Source organism: Equus przewalskii, chromosome 13 (assembly GCF_037783145.1).
Source record: "Equus przewalskii isolate Varuska chromosome 13, EquPr2, whole genome shotgun sequence".
Taxonomy (NCBI): Eukaryota; Metazoa; Chordata; class Mammalia; order Perissodactyla; family Equidae; genus Equus; species Equus przewalskii.
Genome location: NC_091843.1, coordinates 58,266,369 through 58,284,932, shown reverse-complemented (window position 1 = coordinate 58,284,932; position 18,564 = coordinate 58,266,369). Strand labels below are relative to the sequence as shown.

At 41.6% G+C, this 18,564-nt stretch overlaps 1 protein-coding gene across 1 annotated transcript in view; it reads right to left on the bottom strand.

Annotated features, from left to right (window-relative positions):
• Positions 1 to 4,752: 4,752 nt before the first annotated feature.
• The window catches only part of REEP5 (receptor accessory protein 5), a 36,806-nt gene continuing 22,994 nt past the window's right edge, over positions 4,753 to 18,564 (bottom strand). Inside the window, exons 4-5 of the mRNA XM_070571294.1 lie at positions 12,095 to 12,263; positions 4,753 to 7,076 (exon numbers count right to left, since the gene is read on the bottom strand). Of these exons, the coding sequence (XP_070427395.1) occupies positions 7,027 to 7,076; positions 12,095 to 12,263 (219 nt within the window). The 3' untranslated portion in view covers positions 4,753 to 7,026. The remainder of the gene's footprint in view (positions 7,077 to 12,094; positions 12,264 to 18,564) is intronic.

The window sequence follows — 18,564 nt, the reverse complement described above, 5'->3', positions numbered from 1 at the left end:
AAAATGGATATTGGGGTAGCCAACTTAAAAGATTTGTCATAGAAAGATGACTGGAGTGCAAAATTGTTTTAGTTATGGGGCAATAAGGATTGTTTAAAAAGGTTTCGAAACTATTGTAACATCGTATTGCTGTTACTTCACATTGTTGCAATTAGTGCATAATTGCACTTTGTCAATCAAGTGAAAAATGGAAGCTTTTTTTTTTTTTAAGATTTTTAATTTTTCCTTTTTCTCCTCAAAGCCCCCCAGTACACAGCTGTGTATTTTTAGTTGTGGGTCTCTCCAGTTGTGGCCTGTGGGATGCTGCCCCAGCATGGCCAGATGAGCAGTGCCATGTCCACGCCCAGGATCCAAACCAGCGAAACCCTGGGCCACCAAAGCAGAGCGCGCGAACTTGACCACTCGGTCGCGGGGCCGGCCCCTGGCATCTTTTCTAATGAGCAAGATTGAGCATTTATTCATATGTTGAAATGCCATTTGTGTTTATTTCAGTGAATTATATTGACATCCATTGCCCACTTTTTAAGGACTTTATTGTTATTAATATTGTACATAATTTAAAGAGCCAGCTAGTTTTAATAGTTTGTTTTAGGCATTAACTTCCGTCTGTAGAAGGGGATGATTTAGTTTTCTGTACCTTTTTTTTTTTTAAGATTGGCACCTGAGCTAACATCTGTTGCCAATCTTCTTTTCTTTTTCCCTTCTTCTCCCTAAAGCCCCCCAGTACATAGTTGTCTATTCTAGTTGTAGGTCCTTCTGGTTGTGGCATGTGGGATGCCGCCTCAGCATGGCCTGATGAGTGGTGCCATGTCCGCACCCAGGATCCGAACTGGCAAAACCCTGGGCCGTGGAAGCGGAGCACGAACCTAACCACTCGGCCACAGGGCCGGCCCCTAGTTTTTCTTCCTTTACTCCCAATACACACATGCATGCTTCCCATCTTCCCTCCTACCAATGTATTTCATAATTTTAATCTCTACTCAGTTTACATTACTACTATACGTTCCATTCGTAGCTGAGCCATGTATCCAGCAGCACTGGCCTCTCCTGGGAGCCTGTGATAAATGCCGAAGCTCTGGTACCAGCTCAGAATTTGAATGCATTTAACAAGATCCACAGGCGATTCTTAGGCACATTAAGGTTTGAGAAACACTGAAGTGTGCCATGGTTATTTTTGTTTTCTGGACTTAATGTTTTCCTTGGACCTAATTATTTTATTCTTTCATTTGCTTAGTTTTCTGAGTATCGCTAACTACATGCTGAGGTAGTGTCAACTACAAATTATCAGTTGTCAAAACATCCTTTCAAAAAGTTTGTTCTGGGCCGGGCCGGTGGTACAGTGGTTAAGTGCGCACGTTCCGCTTCGGCTGTCCAGAGTTCGCCAGGCTGAATCCTGGGTGTGAACATGGCACCACTTGGCAAGCCATGCTGTGGTAGGCATCCCACGTACAAAGTGGAGGAAGATGGGCACAGATGTTAGCTCAGGGCTAATCTTCCTCAAAAAAAAAAGGTTTGTTCACATTAAGTAGTTTATTAATTTCATCTTTTTAAAGAAGTCTGTTCTGGAGCCTTTTACCTGGCTCTCTGATCTCTACTGGTTACCTTTTAGGCCAGATGCACAGCTTCACTCTAGGTTTCTCTCTTCACCATCCTCCGGAGTGTGACTCACTTCACAGCTTGGCTGTTCTGGAATCCTGTGTTACTATAGCCTATGTAGCCTCTTTTTGGGCTACTTCTTTGTTTTGTGTAGCCCATCTTCAGGATCTTCCTGCCAAAAATGCAAGGGAGGTAAACGTGCTTAGACCTTGCATGTCTGAAAGTGTCATCATTCTTACCCTCAGTGTTTGGCTGGACACAATTAGAATTGGAGGGGCCGGCCCTGTGGGCGAGTGATTACGTTTGTGCACTCTGGTTCGGCGACCCAGAGTTTCGCCGTTTCAGATCCTGGGCATGGACCTAGCACCACTCATCAAACCATGCTGAGGTAGTGTCCCACATGGCAGAACTAGGGGGACCTACAACCAGAATATACAGTTATGTACTGGGGGGCTTTGGAGAGAAGAAGAAGAAGAAGAAGAAAAAAAAAAAGGGCAACAGATGTTGTTAGCTCAGGGCCAATCTTAAAAAAAAATGAGAATTGGAAATCACTTTCTTTCAAAAGTTCAAGGACATTGCTTCATGGTTTTCTGTTATAGCTGAAGGGAAGCCCCACCCATTCTAGTTCAACATCCTTTGTGACCCACATTTTTCTTGCTGAAACAACATCTCAGTATTCCAAAATCTCGCAATAGCCTGCTTCGTTGGGTCTTCTTGTGTCCCTTGTATGGGGTACCTAATGGCCTCTTCCATCGAGAAGCTTGTGTTCTTCAGTTCTGGGAAATGTTCTGGAAAACTTCACTGACCATTTTTCTCCCCTTTCTGATCTCTGGAACTTTTTATTTGAAGATTGGGCTTGCTGGACTAGTCTTCAAATGTTCGTATCTTTTTTCCCTCCTATTTCCATTTCTTTGCCTTTATGTTCTATTTCCTAGAATCGCCACACTTTCTCTCTCCACCCTTCTATTGAAGTTTTAATTTTTCTTGTATTTTCAATTACTCTGAGCTCCCGTGTCACCTAATTGCTTTTTCTAGCATTCTACTCTTATTTCATGGAAGTAATTTCTTCTTTCTCAGAGGGTATGATTTCTATTCTTTAGTTTCCAAGTTCCTTTTCTTCTGTTTTTATTTTGATCCCTGTCATGTTAAGCGGCTTCCCTTGGATTGACAGTTTTTTGAGTGAAAGAACAAACAGCTGACTGGAAGTTCTGAGCCTAAGAAGGGCTTGCAGACTGCGAGTTTCACTAAAGGGATACCTGGCTGGAACATTTTTGGGGAAATTTCCAAGATAAGAGGTGTTTTTTCCTCCCGCTGATCTGCTTCCCTAGAGAGGAGTCTAACAAGCTTCGCTCAGGAGGATACAGTTCTGGGGAGCATAGTGAGGAGGTGGGCTGGGGCTAATAGGTTTCAGCGTTTAGTCACTCAAACCTGTTTTTAATGCAGTTTCCCTTCATCACTTCCACCTATATCCCCGACCCCAAAGATCCTCTTACTATCTCCAGACGATAAACCTCCAGTCTTTTACTTGGATGGGGATAGGATCATTTTTCACCGACCCTCCTTATTTCCCTTCACTCCCACATTTGTTGTTCTTTGCAGTTATTTTGATATTGGGGGTGACTTTATAATGAAACTTCTTAACCCAACGAGAGACTAGGTATAGTAGGCAGAATAATGCCCTCCCTCCCCCTAAAACCTGTGAATGTGTTACTTTACATGGCAAAAGGGGCTTTGCGGATGTGATTAAGGATCTTGAGCTGGGGCGATTAGCCTGGATTATCCAGGTGGGCCCAATCTACTCACGTCCTTATAAAAGGGAAGCAGCTCAGAATAATAGGGGGCCACAAGCCAAGGAGTGCAGGTGGTGTCTAAAAGCTGAAAAAGGCCAGGAAACGGATTCTCCCCTAGAGCCTCTAGAAGGAACGCAGCCCTGTCAGCCCATTTTGGATGCCCCACCTCCAGAATGGTAAGATAACTTTGTTGTTTTAAGCCACTAAATTTGAGGTAATTTATTACAGCAGCAATAGAAACTAATACACCAGGGAAACTAACTAGCTAAAACAAACTCTCTGATCTTGGGATTCTTGGCCTCTTAGTCGTCTCTACTAGTGGTTCTCAACCCTGGCTATGCAGTAGTTTCTACAGCATACTGGGACCTGGGTACCACAGCAGACTAATGTCAGAATTTCTGGTACTGGAGGCAGATAGCAGTTTTGGAAAGCTCCTCAGGTGATTGTAACGTGCAGCCGGGTCTGAAAACCTCTGTATACTCAAGTGTAAAGACAGCATTTACCTAGCCCAGTGATTTCATCTCAAAGCCTGGTTAGTGGACCATTAGCATCACCTGGGAACTTGTTGGAACTGCAAACTTTTCAGCTCTACCCCGGAACTAGTGAATCAGAAACTGGGGAGGGGGCCAGCAATCTGTGTTTACAACCCCCCTCTCCCCCGACACAGAAATTCTGATGCAAACTAAAGTTTGAGACCCACTGCTGTAACCAAAGAATGTCCTTATTGCTCTTAATTCTCTGAGGTGCGCGTTGTAAAGAGATTTTATGTCAATAGTAAGGAGTCAGAAAAACTTTTAAGAACATTTTCAAATAAATTTACTTTCCTGCTGTACTATATAGAATTGTAATATTTGATAGTTAAGGATCTGAATTGTATCTGTTATTCTAAACACCATGATTCTAGACATAAGACATGTAAAGGCAGATAGATGGAGCTGACCAGAGCGCACACTCTAGAAGTAGGTATTTTTAATAAAATTCTCAAGTTCTTCTTTTCTTGGTCTCTTAAGACAAAGTACAGAATGATTTGGAGGCACAGATTAGTGTTTACTACATCAAAATATACGCGATACACTATCTTATGTCATATGAGACGTGTGTGATGCAGTATGTGGGTAGAAAGCAGTGGTTTAGATTGGCTTTAAATCTAGTGCTAATTATTGGTAGAAACTTTTTTGGCTGGTATGTTTTCTTCAGGGAAAGTCTTTCATCTAACAAACAGTAACCACCAGGGGAAAATTACAGGCCAGGTGAGGAATAGGGTTAATAAACAGCAATATTTCATTTTTTATATTAAGATTTTGCTTAAATGATTCTAAATTAAAAGAAAAAAAAGGCCCCACAAAATGAAATGAAATATAACAAATGAGATAACAGAGTTTTATTTACATCCATTTCCATTTAATACATCACACCTTCAGGATCGGTGGTACCTTAAAGGCTATGCTCATTTTCTTCAGGCTGTGGGTAGGAGCCTCCCCTGGGTAACTCTTGATCTGAAAGCTTTCAAGGAGGGGAAGAATTGCTGTAAGGATTCTGTAACTTTACCTACCCCCAAAATACAATTCATCTACAAATAAACGCTTGTCTTCAATTACTCTAGTCATGGCAATATATTTGGAAAATCTAGACTGATGAATTGTTCAACTCATAACTTCTGTCATCAATATGTATGCTTCGACTGCCAAAAACACTAAGTTAAATTTCTTGCAGAATGCACTGTAGGAGAAAGCTACAGGGACAAAAAAATTGCATTCAGAACATATATTCTTACTGTAGTAGTTTGTAAACTGATGGGAACCTGTAAGTAATTATGAGCAAAAGTAACTTTTATGCCTCTCCATCTCGCCTGATATTCTGTATACTAAAAGTTACATATTCTGGATACTAACAATCTGATTATATATTCTGTATGCTGAAAGTTGCAAATTTTCATTCTTCTGCCACCAAAAAAGTGTACCTTATTTATGGGGAAAGGGATTTAAGTACTCCTAGAGATACCTTTTTTTTTTTTTTTTAATCTAAGGCTTGATTTTCTCCCAATAAAACTGTTTGCCTTCTAAAAGTTTTTTTTCCAAGGTGATGTTAACATAAGATGCCTTATGAATCACTATTATATTTTTCCCAGAAAAAATATATAAATGCCCTGATCCATATTATAATATTTGGGTGATACTGTCCTTTACTTTTGATATTGTCAATATTTTTTACATCATGAGACATCAATATGATCTTACCTGTTATCTTTATTTGCCTTAAAAAATATTTTACAGGCTAGGTATTAATCTTGTGAGTTGTTATACCCTTGTTTTAGTCAGTTTAGTCTAATTCAGAAGGATCCTAGTAGTATGGTTGGTATAAAGCTCAGTTTTTCTAGTCCAAACAAGTTGTCAAGGCCTCTCTAAACTATCTGCCTGATCAAGCTGTTGAGAATAATTGTAACTTTTTTGTTCTGTACTTAAACTATGTAGTTATATGCAATTTATCAAAACAAAGCATAAAGATAGAGGCATTTAAATGGATTACAAATGATTCTTACTTGCAAACTAGAGAAGCCTCATGTGTTTGACCTTAAAGACCAGGGAAAGAACATGTAGGCAGTTTGACTTAACCACTGCCAACTAGATTATAGGTTATATCATACTTCCTTTCATTCTCCCAGAATCGCTTAGAGTCTGGTTAGCATGTACCGTGATATAAACAAGAACATACACGTAATCAGAGGCGGGCAAGTCTCGGGAGGTTCCTTAGACTGGGAAAGAAACAAGACTAAACCAACATGTTACTCAGCTCTGAAGGTGAAACCAGGGACACTTCCCATCCTTGCATCTTAAAAACAGACAAATCTAAAGCTTATAAGCAGATTTTTAAAAGGCCACAAGACAGTATTACTGTTCTACAGGGCATTGGGAGCTGTAGATGACTGATGTGTGTGACACTGCCACATTTATTACTAAAGGAACTGTTTCACAAAGCTGCTCTGATATTCAGCTGCTACAATGTCAGGAAAACAACCAGGCCAATCTCCATTCAACCTCATTTATCACTTAACTATTCATTTGAAATATTACTCATTTGTATTAACTTTCTGAAGAATTATTTAGCAGGCCACACCAGCACAATGGAACCTTCAGCTTTTGGCAGGTGCTCCCCATGAGCATTATGCATGTTATAGTCAGACAGTAACATTTCCCTACATATATGTATGCACACATACATTAAAAACATGTAATACAAAATTGTACATTACATCAAGTAGAACCTTAAAGAGTATCCTAAAATCTAAGCACAGAGAAAATGCATGCAGAGAGAGCCCAGTGAAGTACAAAGCCTGTGGGATATATAATTTTAAGTTTATAGTTCCTGCAGGACAGTAACATACATCTTTTCCTACCCAGAGGCAAAACATATTTTCCAAAGATTTGGACACTGTCCATCGCATTAAATTTAAATTAAAATGCTCCCTATGTATATAGACAGTAAAAGTAAGCAAAATTTTATAACACATTCCTTTTTTTAATATATCAAAAATGTTTCCAAGGCAATATTATTAAAATGATTAAGCCATAGTCCCTAGTATAACATCAGGCTTCAAGGGGAAGGTACAGAGAGCGCAGAAAGGTTCCATCCAGGCAGGGGTTTAGGTGCTCTTCTTTTCATCGCCCAGTAAATTCACGGCAGCTTTCTTGGCTGTTAGGAGGAAAGAAAATTCTATCAGAGCTATTTGCAATACAGGCTCTGTGCCTAATGTAGCTACTAGATAAGAGCCTGGATGACCCATGTGCAGAGAACACATGGGGAGGTTTGTGGTCAGGGCTAGAGTTTCCAGGAAACCGACAAGGGACCTCTTCAGAGCACAAATCCTGAGTACTTGAGCAAAGGTCTTTAAGGTCACCTAGCCTAGCCCTCTTGTAGTGACAGTGTCACTTAAGCCGTCTGCCCTCCGTCCTCCTTTAAGCATCACAAGCAGCAGAGATTCCTTGAGCATATAGTGTTCCTCTGTACAACCAAGAAATTCTTGTGTCTGGGTGCTCACATGTATGACTTCACTGTGTCTCAATCTGACGACAACTAGGTCATCTATCTATCCCACAGTGACAAAAATCAGAGAAAGTCCTCATTCCCAGAACCCAGAAATGATGGTATATTTATACACACATTTGCATTCTCTCACTGTGCCCCCATTTCCTCCTATGAGGGGAAGAGTTTCCTGTAAGTCTTGGAGTTGGTGGCAAGATACTACGTTCGTCAAGAAAATATTCTTACACCTCTGGGAGACTAAGCCTTCCCCTTCCTAATTACCAAGTGGCTTGGAATGTGCTGTAAGAACTAGTATGGTGTGTGAGAAAGAGGGGCGGGGTGGGGGTGGGGGGTAGTTTCCTGGCAGTTTCCAGGGCCTCCTGTGAGATTCCACAAACCGCAGCTGTTTTTGATGGAGCCCAGAGTCAAGTGAAGTGTCTCATTCACCAGCTGCCTGACAGCTGCTCTCCCCTCACTCAATTAACATTGCTGAACAAAGTTGAAGAAGACACTGAAGCCTCTCTCTCAACTAGCCCTTTGTAAAAATTTACTTCCTGCAGAATCTAGAAGCTTTGAGAAAAGTCTAATACGGCAGCATGTAAGTTCCTCCAAACTTATTTTCATTTTTATACTTCCTGTGTAGGAATGCATCATATCAAAGTAAAATTGAGTTTTACAGTATTGATATGTAAGAGAACCAAGAGGCTATGAAATGTGGGTGAACTAGATGGAAATGACATCGCCAGAGGTTGCTGGTTAGGCTAAGGGCAGAGAGGAACAGAAAAGAAATCTCCTAAAAAGAAACTGGTGATCCCAAAGTGGGAAGATGTGAAGGCTACAAGTTAGAAAACCCTTAAAATTGTCGACAAACGTATTGAAGAAACCTAGAGCTGTATGCCCAGAAATAGGAGTCCAGAGGAGAGAGGGGTCTGTGAGGGAGAAGTGGGGAGAACACGGCAGGGACGCCCGTGCTGCTGCAGACCTGTCTTGGTGGGGACCGTACTTCCCAGTGATCAGGTCACCTCCCAGCTCCCACTTCCTAACTACCATAGGGCTCTATAAAAACAATCTCTAATTCTATGTCCACTGCCCACTTTTCTCCAAGTTCTAAAACCCTTACTGTGCTCTGGAACTTAAGACTCATCATTAGCAAAATCTCCTCTATCCTCATCCATTTCGCCAAATGTTTCCCTTTACTTTCTTGCTTTTACAGAAATCTGGCTGTCCCCTGAGGACACTTTGCTCAAGTGGTGGCTGTTTTTTCCCTCCATGACCCCAGCACTACTTGGGCTGGAGGTCTGGCGAGCGCTGTCCTTGCTCTTCGCTGCCACATTCAGAATCTCACGCCATCAGATTCTATCTCCCACTAGCCTTTCTTTTCCAGTCATCTCTGACCCATGGGCTATGCTGCCATGCTGCCTGGTTTCTCTAAGATTAGCTCCAAACTTAACATCACTCTCCAACACTGCTCTTATTTTAATTACTGGTGATTTCAGTATTCTTCCAGTATCCTGGCCTCTTAGTTTCTCCCCTCCAAGCAACTTTGTGTTGGATCCTAGCTACTCCTGCCAACCTCAGGACTCACTCCCATGATCCTTGTCTCTGCCAGTAACTGCAGTCCCTCTATACTCTCGGCGTCAAGGTTCCCACACTCCACCATGACCTCCCATCTTTGCAGCTCGCTCCCTCCAGGATGCGGAGGCAGAGTTCTTCCTCCACCACCCGGTTTTATAATCCAACGATCCTATCACCTTCTCCGCTGCTCCTCACTTCCCTTGATGTCCTCGCTTCCCTTATCACTCAGCTTAAATTCCATCGTCAAACATTAACCACTCCTCAGTCCCACTCTCACTTCACGGTTCATACTTAGGAAAATCAGCTTTGACACAACTCTCCACCTATTCTGCGGCTGCACCCATGTAGCTGAATGTGTCTGGGGAAAAACAGACAAACTGGTCTCACTTGAAATTAATGAACACTAATCTCATGTGAGCCTTAATACTCCCTCGCAATCACCTGACACTGTCTTAGGCCAGCAAATTACAGCCACACTCACTGGTTTATGTATTATTGATGGCTGCTTTCACACTACAGTGACAGGGGAGAATAGTTGCTAGAGAGACCTGATGGCCTGCAAAAACTAAAGTATTTATTATCTGACCCTTCACAGAAAAGGTCTGCTGACCCTGGTCCAGATAAGGATTTCACTCACAGCTTCTCCTCTATCACCTCCTTCCTCGTCCCCTCTCACTTGATCTTTCTAACCACTTTACTGAGAAGTTTGAAGCATCAGAAAATCACTTCTGGAAGCACCCACCATCACATACACTCACCTACCAGCATCTCCACCCATAAACTGATGTCCCTCCTGTTGTTCTAAACTGTTCCTGCTCCTGTGACCAACTCCTCTATGTGTACACTAGGTCCCATCTCCTCTGATCTAATCAAGGGCAGAACCCCAGCAATTCACCCTCTCACGCACACCATTTTTTTGCTGTCTACTGGAGAGGATTAATTTTCAAACATATTTTGCTTCTTCTACTTTAAAAAAAAGAAAATAAAAATCCTCAGGACCCCAGTTCCTTCTTCTAGGCTCAGCCCCATTCTGCTCCTCTGCAGGAAATTTCTCAAAAGACTTATCTATGTTCTTTCATGCCTTTCCTCCCATCTCTCAAATCCATTTCAATTTTGCTCTCCACAAAATCCGTTTTGTCAAGGGCCTTCCTCATTGCTGAATCCAATGGTCAGTGTCAGTCCTTATCTCACTTGACCTGTCTGCAGCACGTGACACAATGGATCACTCCCTCCTCTTTGAAACACCTTCCTCACTCGGCCCCAAGGATACCTCAGTCTCGGGGTTTTCCTGCTACCTCAGCTGGCCACTCCTTATCAGTCTGCTTTGCTAGTTGTTTGTCATCTTCCCAGTCTCTAAACAGTGGGGGCCCCAGGGCTGAGTCCTCAGACCTCCTCTTTCCAACTACATTCAATCCCTTAGCGACCTCATCCAGTCTCATGCTCACTACACTGTCTATATGCTGGTGACCCCCAAATTTATATCACCAGACCACACCTGTCTGCTGAACTCCTGACATCTATATCCAGCTGGCTGGCTGACTACTCCATGTATGTACCTAACAGATCACCTCAAAGTTATGTCCAGAACTGAATTCTTTATTTTCCCCTCTCAACCTGTTACACCCAGTCTTCCCCAGCTCAATGGCAATTCTACCCTTCTATCCGTTCAGGCTAAAAAGTTTGGCCTCGACCTTGACTCCTCTCTCATACTTCATGCCTGACCCATAAGCAAATCCTATTGCTTCTACCTTCAAAATATACCAAGAATCCAATGACTTCTTACCGCTTACTGCCACCACTGTGAACCAAGCCATCATCATCTTCTCCAGCCAGATCACAGCAATAACCTTTTTTTTAAACTTTTTTCTTTTTTAAGATTAGCACCTGAGCTAACATCTGTTGTCAACTTTTTTTTCTCCTTCTTCTTCTCCCCAAAGCCCCCCAGTACATAGTTGTATATTCTAGCTGTAGGTCCTTCCAGCTGTGCTATGTGGGACGCCGCCTCACCATGGCCTGACAAGCAGTGCCATGTCTGTGCCCAGGATCCGAACCGGTGAAACCCTGGGCCACCAAAGCGGAACATGCAAACCCAACCACTGGGCCATGAGGCTGGCCCCTGCAATAACCTTTTAACTGGTCTCCCGATTTCTTCCCTGTCCCCTTTCAGACTATTCTTTGTACACTGGCCAAAGTAATCCTGTTAAAACACGGGATGGAGCATGTTGCTCCTCTGCTCAAAATCTTCCAATAGCACCCATCTCACAGAAAAGCCAAAGCCTTTATATCAGCCTATATGGCATCACTCCCCAACCTCTCTGACCTCGTCTCCTTCGACTCCTCGAGATCACTCCTTTCCAATCGCAGTGCTCCTACCTCTAGGCTTTTGCACATTCTGTTCCTTCTATCTGGAGCATTCTTCCCCATGGTTCCTCCCTTTACCACTTTCAAGTCTGATTCAGTATAACCTTCTTGGTGGGGATTTCTGAAATCATTCTAAGTGATTTAGAGCCCCTAGCACTCTCTTTCTATTTGCTTTATTTTATCTATATCTAATCTGCTAAGTATATATAACTTACTTCTGAATTCTACCATCTCTCTCTCTCAACAAGATTGTATGCTTTGTGAGTTCAAGTATTATGGTCTGTGTGGCCCACTGGTTCATCCCCAGCACTGTGAACATGCTCGGCACATATTCAGCACCTCGCTAAATAAAAATCTGTTGAATGAATGAAAACCAGGAGAGCTGAGAGAGAGGGCATTCTCTTGGACTTGTAACAAAAGAAATTCTAACAGCATATTAAGCAGTTCAACCTGCACTGAATTAAAGAGTGTACTTGTATGTAAATACAGATGATCCTCTAAAATCTCTGCCCAGCACAGGAAAGTCATTTTCCTAACGTGCTGACTGAATGGTGGGTTAAATGCAGCACGCTAGAAGAATCCCGGGAAAAGTAAAGGGCAACAGGCCAAGTCTTGGTAAAGAAGTCCCAGAGCAGCCTCAGCATCTGGCTGAGGAAAGGTGATGGAACAAGAAGGCGAGGAAGCTTGTTCTTTTGGGCCCAGTGTCCCCCATTTCCTCTCACATGCTGACCTAAGCTGTCCCCAAGTCGTACCTTCTTTAGTGATGGCATCTGCAGTCTCTTTGGCTTTGTCCTTCAAGTCATTCACCACAGTGTCCACCTGGGACTCGTGCTTCAGGAAGAAAGGGCGGATGACGCGCCTGTAGATCAGGTCTGCCCCGTTGGAAGGGCTGGCGGCCATGCACCACAACAGGAAGCCACACTGCACAGAACGAGAGCGGCGCGGTCACAGGAGGGCGGTGGGCACCCGCACAACACACACTGCCCACCACTACGCTGGGGGTGGCACTGCCTCTGCTATTTTCTCCAACAGTATTTCCTGTGTTTTCTGCAGGCTATAGGTGCACTTTTCTCAGACAGAAAAAATGTAACAAATAAGGAAAAAGCTGGTAAAGAAAAGATGAGACTGAAAAGGAAAGGTAAAACACACCAAGTCCAGCAGCTTGACTTCCTTCCTAACTTGGACCGCTTACTAGTTTCTAGCTACAAGAGGCTTTCATTAATTCTAACTCTTAAAAATCAACTTAAAAAAACATAGTACTTACCTGCGCATGTAAAGCCCCTAGAGAAGCCGCGCATCTCTCCGGCTTTCTCTTAGTAAGCTAACCCTGGTAAGTTTGTCACATTTATTCATCCTGTTACAGAAAAAACACCCCGGCCCTTCCCGAATTCTTTCCTCAGTGGAGTCTCAGTCTTGGGTAGATCTCGGCCTTCAAGGAGTCTTCACAGGCAGCTGTCCTTCCTCTTTTACCCTGAATGTAGGTATTATTCCTAACTCTTTCCTTATGGCTCTGTTTTGCCATTGAGATAAAAAATGAACAAGAATTCTGCCATAAGAACTTAGAAAACAAGAACTGTCACACTATATTTACATCCCAAACACTTGTACTGTTTATTCAGATGATAAATAACAACCCAACACTTCAAGTCATCCAAGCATTTTACTGGATAAAGAGCAAAAAAGGGGATATTCAGAGTGATATGTGCTCATTTCCCTAGAAAGTTTAACGAACAACATACTGGGTTCTTTTAAAGATTCTAACTGTGCTGTATTCCACACAGCCTAGGAGACTCTATTAAAAACAAATCGTTTCTTAAGATTCCAAATCTGTATTTTTTACAACTTCTCCTTAAAGTAAAAATCTCTCAACTTCTTATGCCACAAATTTAACTCTACAGCCTTAGTCCTTGTTATTCGAAACCAAAAAACATGTTCAAATAATCAAGACGCTACACTGCTTTCCTGAGAGAGTCTTTTGGGCTTCCAATGCATATATCTGTGCCCCAAAGTTCACTCCATCAGTACCAAATTGGCTCCCAGAAATTCGTGTTACATTTTGAACTTCTATTACGCTCAAAATAAAAAATAAAACACATATTCTCAACAGATTACTTTCTGTCAATTATCTGAACTACAGAACTCTGGGAAAGCAACACTCACGAATCAGAATTTGTACCGACTCACAAGAGCAGAGGAGCAAGCTTTCAAAAGACAGAGGTTATCAGACTGGATTAACCAAAACGGGCTACATGCTTCCTACAGGAAACACACCTAAGACAAAACCAATTAGGGACACTTACAGAGATTTTCGTCCCACCATTTGTATCAGACAAATACCAACTCCCAAAATAGTTTACATACTAATATTAATAGGACATAAATGTTACTTAGGGCACAAGAAGTAAACAGAGTGATAAGGAAGGAAAACAACTCACCCAACAGATTCACTTGAATATAGATCCACCTGTATATCTTTGAAATATGCAAATGATATACAGCTTTGTATATATACTTAAATTATATCTTTATAATTACACAATTTTTATTTTTATAACTATATAAATTTATAATTATATAAAGCTATATATTAAGTTCCAAATATAGCTTGGAAATACATAAATAAAAGTCAGATAGATTGTGGACAAAATCCACAATCATAGTAGATTTTAACACTTCCATCAGAAATTGATATATCAAACAAACTAGTAAGAATACAGGACAAAGAACACAAAATTTAAAATCTTGATCTAAAGGTATATATACAGGTCTCTCCGCCCAATGAATAGGTTCTAAGAGAACTATATATATGAGAATGGGCTCAGAGAAACGGGTTTCAATCCGGATTCTGCCACTTACCAGCTGGGCAAACCTTGTGCAAGTTACTTAATTGCTTAGGTCTGTTTTTGACTCTATAAAATAGGTATTAATTGAAATTTTAAAAAATCTATCTCACATAGATTTTTGTAAGAAAATAAACATTTTTGGAGCATTTAGCACAGTAGGGGCTTGGTCTCTGTCCCAAAGATACTGAGTCTTCTACCAACATCCATGAAACAGTTAGCAGGCTAACTTATTAGCTTTAAGTGGGGTAAAATCAAATCCCAGAACCAACATACACCCTTTTTATTTATTTTTTTTGAGGAAGATAAACCCTGAGCTAACATCTGCTGCCAATCCTCCTCTTTTTGCTGAGGAAGACTGACCCTGAGCTAACATCCCTGCCCATCTTCCTCTGCTTTATATGTGGGACACCTGCCACAGCATGGCTTGCCAAGTGGTGCCATGTCCGAACCTAGGATCCGAACCAGCGAGCCCCGGGCCGCTGAAGCTGAACGTGTGCACTTAACCGCTGTGCCACTGGGCTGGGCCCCATGCCCCCCTTTTTTTTTTAATTTATTTTTTTATGCTTTATCTCCCCAAATCCCCCAGTACACAGTTGTATATCTTAGTTGCAGGTCCTTCCAGTTGTGGCATGTGGGACGCCACCTCAACGTGGCCTGACGAGTGGTGCCATGTCCGCGCCCAGGATCTGAACCAGCGAAACCCTGGGCCACCGCGCTGCGCAAACTTAACCACTCGGCCACGGGGCCAGCCCCAGAAGACGTTTGGTTTTTAACATCTCAACATACAATGTTTTCCATTGGTTGCTTGCATAGGTAATGCTACTACATACGTACCCCAAACTCAATACGACAATTTAAACAAAATGATGTACAGGAAAGGGAAAAGTTACGTTCTCAACAGAAGATCAGAATTCTATATGGACATTTTGAAGAGTATGCAGTGTCCAAGGGGATGTGCCATGTACTACTGCATACAAAGCCACAGTTTCTTTCCAACTGTATTAACTATTTGGAGAGCAAGAAGTGTTGCTTTTAGCATCTAACATCCTAATGTGAGACTTCTTACTTATATAGGAGTATTTTGCTGTGTTCTATTAATGTTTAGGAAATTGGTATGGAGTTGTAGATTGTCATGTAATACATTTTAACTCTTACCATTTAAAATTATAGGAAAGAGTTTCCTGGCTTGTATTCCTACGTAGAATATCTGATTTTCAGGAATGGGTTATTGATGTAGAGACAGATACCCACATTATAACCAGAGGCAGCAAGGTGAAGTAGAAATGACTCACTGGATTAAGAATCAGGAGAGCTGATCTATTCTATGACTCTAGGTAGATCAAACAACCTCTCGAAGAGTCCATTTCCTCTCTTCTGCAGGATTTTAGGAAAGTCACAGATTAATGTACTTGAAGAAAGTATACAAGATGTAAGCAGTAGTGTTACCAAGTCCTACAGTTCTTACTGTTGTTGAAAATCTCTGAAATATTATATGCTGATGTAGATCTCAACGCGTCAGCAATCCAGAAAAGCTGATGCATTCATCCTTTCTGGACGAATTAAGGCAAGACTCCCAGACAGGACCAGAGCCAAGTGTCTACATTTCTGTACCTCTCTAACATGATTACTTTGTAGGCTACACTCCAGACTGCTAATTTAGTTCTTTCCGATACCCTGTAGCTATTATCTTGAGACAGTAAAATAATTACTGCTCTCTACCTACATCCTTAGCATTTTCCAGTTCTCAAATGAAATAACTTTCTTGTATTAAAAATAAAGTTAATTACTGCCCAACTCTCAGGGTGATATGCAGCGACCAGCTTTTACAACTCTCTTTCCTTAATCTATGTAACTGTTCCACAGTCTAGGAACACCCTGAGCTACAGCGATCTGGCCAGCCTTTTAATCAAGCTGACCTCAACGCGCCAGCCGATGATACTCCCAAGAGCAAAGACAAGCCCACGCTCACCTGCAGTTCAGACAGAGTCCCTGCTATTTTAACTGAACTATTAGCACTGACACACCAACTCCTTAAATTACAAATTACAACAGGCCAGATAATTCTGTCTGTGATTCTAATGCTGTCACCATCCAATTTTCTCCCAGAAGAGGTATTTCCAAGGTAGAGACATGCTTAATGTGCACAGGTTGGGACCAGCCTGGTTAGAATTGAACGTTAATGTCAGAAAAAAAAAATATTTCAACACTGACCTCCTGATACGCTGCAATCACTTGATCAGAAACTCAGTCTTAGGAAGACCTTGTAATGTGGCCACAAGAAGAGTGATGGGCTACAGTTAAAACAGACTGCTCAGCAGGCACAAGAAAAGCTATAAAAAAGATCATGTGAAGGAGAAGCTCTCTCTATCTTGTTTGCCTCCTACAAAGGTAAGAATAGAAATGTTACGCTCTCTTTCAACGGGTAAAACGGCACAGGTGACAGTCTGGATCGGGAATTAAACTTGCCAGGCTTTATTCAATCTTGTTTTAAAAATAAATCTAGAAAAGGATTTAAATGAGGTGCAAAGATATCCATTGCAGCATTCGTTATAATAGCAAGATAAATGTCCTAAATGTCTATCAACTGGAGAATGAGTAAATTATTATCTATAATGGATTAGACTGCATGAAAAAATACTCATAGTACTGTTAACAGAAAAGTAAGATATTGAATATAATATAATATGTAGTCTCAACCATACATACGCGGTTAAGACAATAATATACACACAGTCCTCTGTGTTTACGTACATAGACCAATATTTTTGCACATTAAAAAAAAGGAAGACTTTCTAAGATGCTAACAGTGGTAAAATTACAAATGCTATTTTCTTCTCTATCTAAAACACGCCTCAACACTTGCGCATGCACGCACACACACACGCGCACACGGCATGACAGCAGGGACTTTGTTTTATTCAGCACAGTATCCCCCCAACCTAGAACAGATTCTGGCACACAGAGGTTCTACATAATCTGCTGAATAAAGGGATGAACATACACTACTTTTACAATCAGAGGAAAAAGGGCTTTTTCATTTATTTTTAAACCCTCCTGCTCAGACCTCAGAGTAAAGCTCCAAACATGCATGATCCACTATTTCTAGCTCAATACACTGTATATTCTCTCCTCAACCCAACTCTGATGCCTAACCTTTGGTTCCTCTTACTTCCCTCCAGTCTTACAGGGTGCTTTAGAAAAATAGGGGGTAAAATGCCAACAATATGAATTCTGCAAAAGATAAAATACTAAACATGTCCTTACTGGCAGGTCTCTTGTTCACTTCTCCCTACAACCTCCACGTGATTACTGTAGCAAGGGCATAGGTTAGATCTATGCTAGCCCTTAAAATGGGATATTCTCCTATAGACTCTGCAATTCAGACGCTTTTTCTCAGTCTGTTCACTGAAGCCACTCAGAATATACCACTAACACATTATGATTGACACCACAATCAATTTATAATCATCGCAAGCATATTCTCTATTTGGAACACATGCAGTGAATTCCCTCTCTCATTCCCATCGACACCATGATGCCATGCAGTTGGACTGCTAATGAATGCACATTCATTTTACTATTAGGGAAGAAAATTTGCTGCAAAGCAATTTTTTGTTTGTACTTTTTTTTTTTTTTAAAGATTGGCACCTGAGCTAACATCTGCTGCCAATCTTTTTTTTTTTTCCCCTGTCGTCGTCTTCTCCTCCCCAGAGCTCCCCAGTACACAGTTGTATATTCTAGCTGTAAGTCCTTCTGGTTCTGCTATGTGGGACGCCGCCTGAGCATGGCCTGGTGAGCAGTGCTAGGTCTGCACCCAGGATCCAAACCGGTGAAACCCTGGGCCGTGAAGCAGAGTGCACAAACTTAACCAGTCGGCCACAGGGCTGGCCCCTGCAAAGCAATTTTTATAAGGTATTTCAAAACTCAATGTAAATGATTTAGTGATTACCTCTCATTTTGTATCCTCTCTCTACCTCATGTGGCCTCCGTTAGCAGAGGTGATCAGGGGTAGGCTGAAATCAGGCTTGCTCAGGTTTCGGAAGTCTGAGGTCAGATACTGGTGTGCATGATTCTGCTGACAGGACGGCAAGCAGGCGAGCCCAGAGAAAAGGCCAAGTTTCTTTCTACTGGAGACTGCACTGCGACATTACTACCATTAGACGGATCTTATTAACGGCTTCAAAATTATTTGGAATTTAAAATATGTGATATCCACATTGAAAATTATAAAATTACTTTTATAAACCCTAAATGTCTTTAATGACAAAAACACAAAAATCCAGCAATCTCTGAAATCTTAAATCTTCCCACAGACCAATTTTTTTTCCCATTTGTTTTGAAAGGAAAATTCTTCAGCTATCTTATAAGGAAGGCATTTG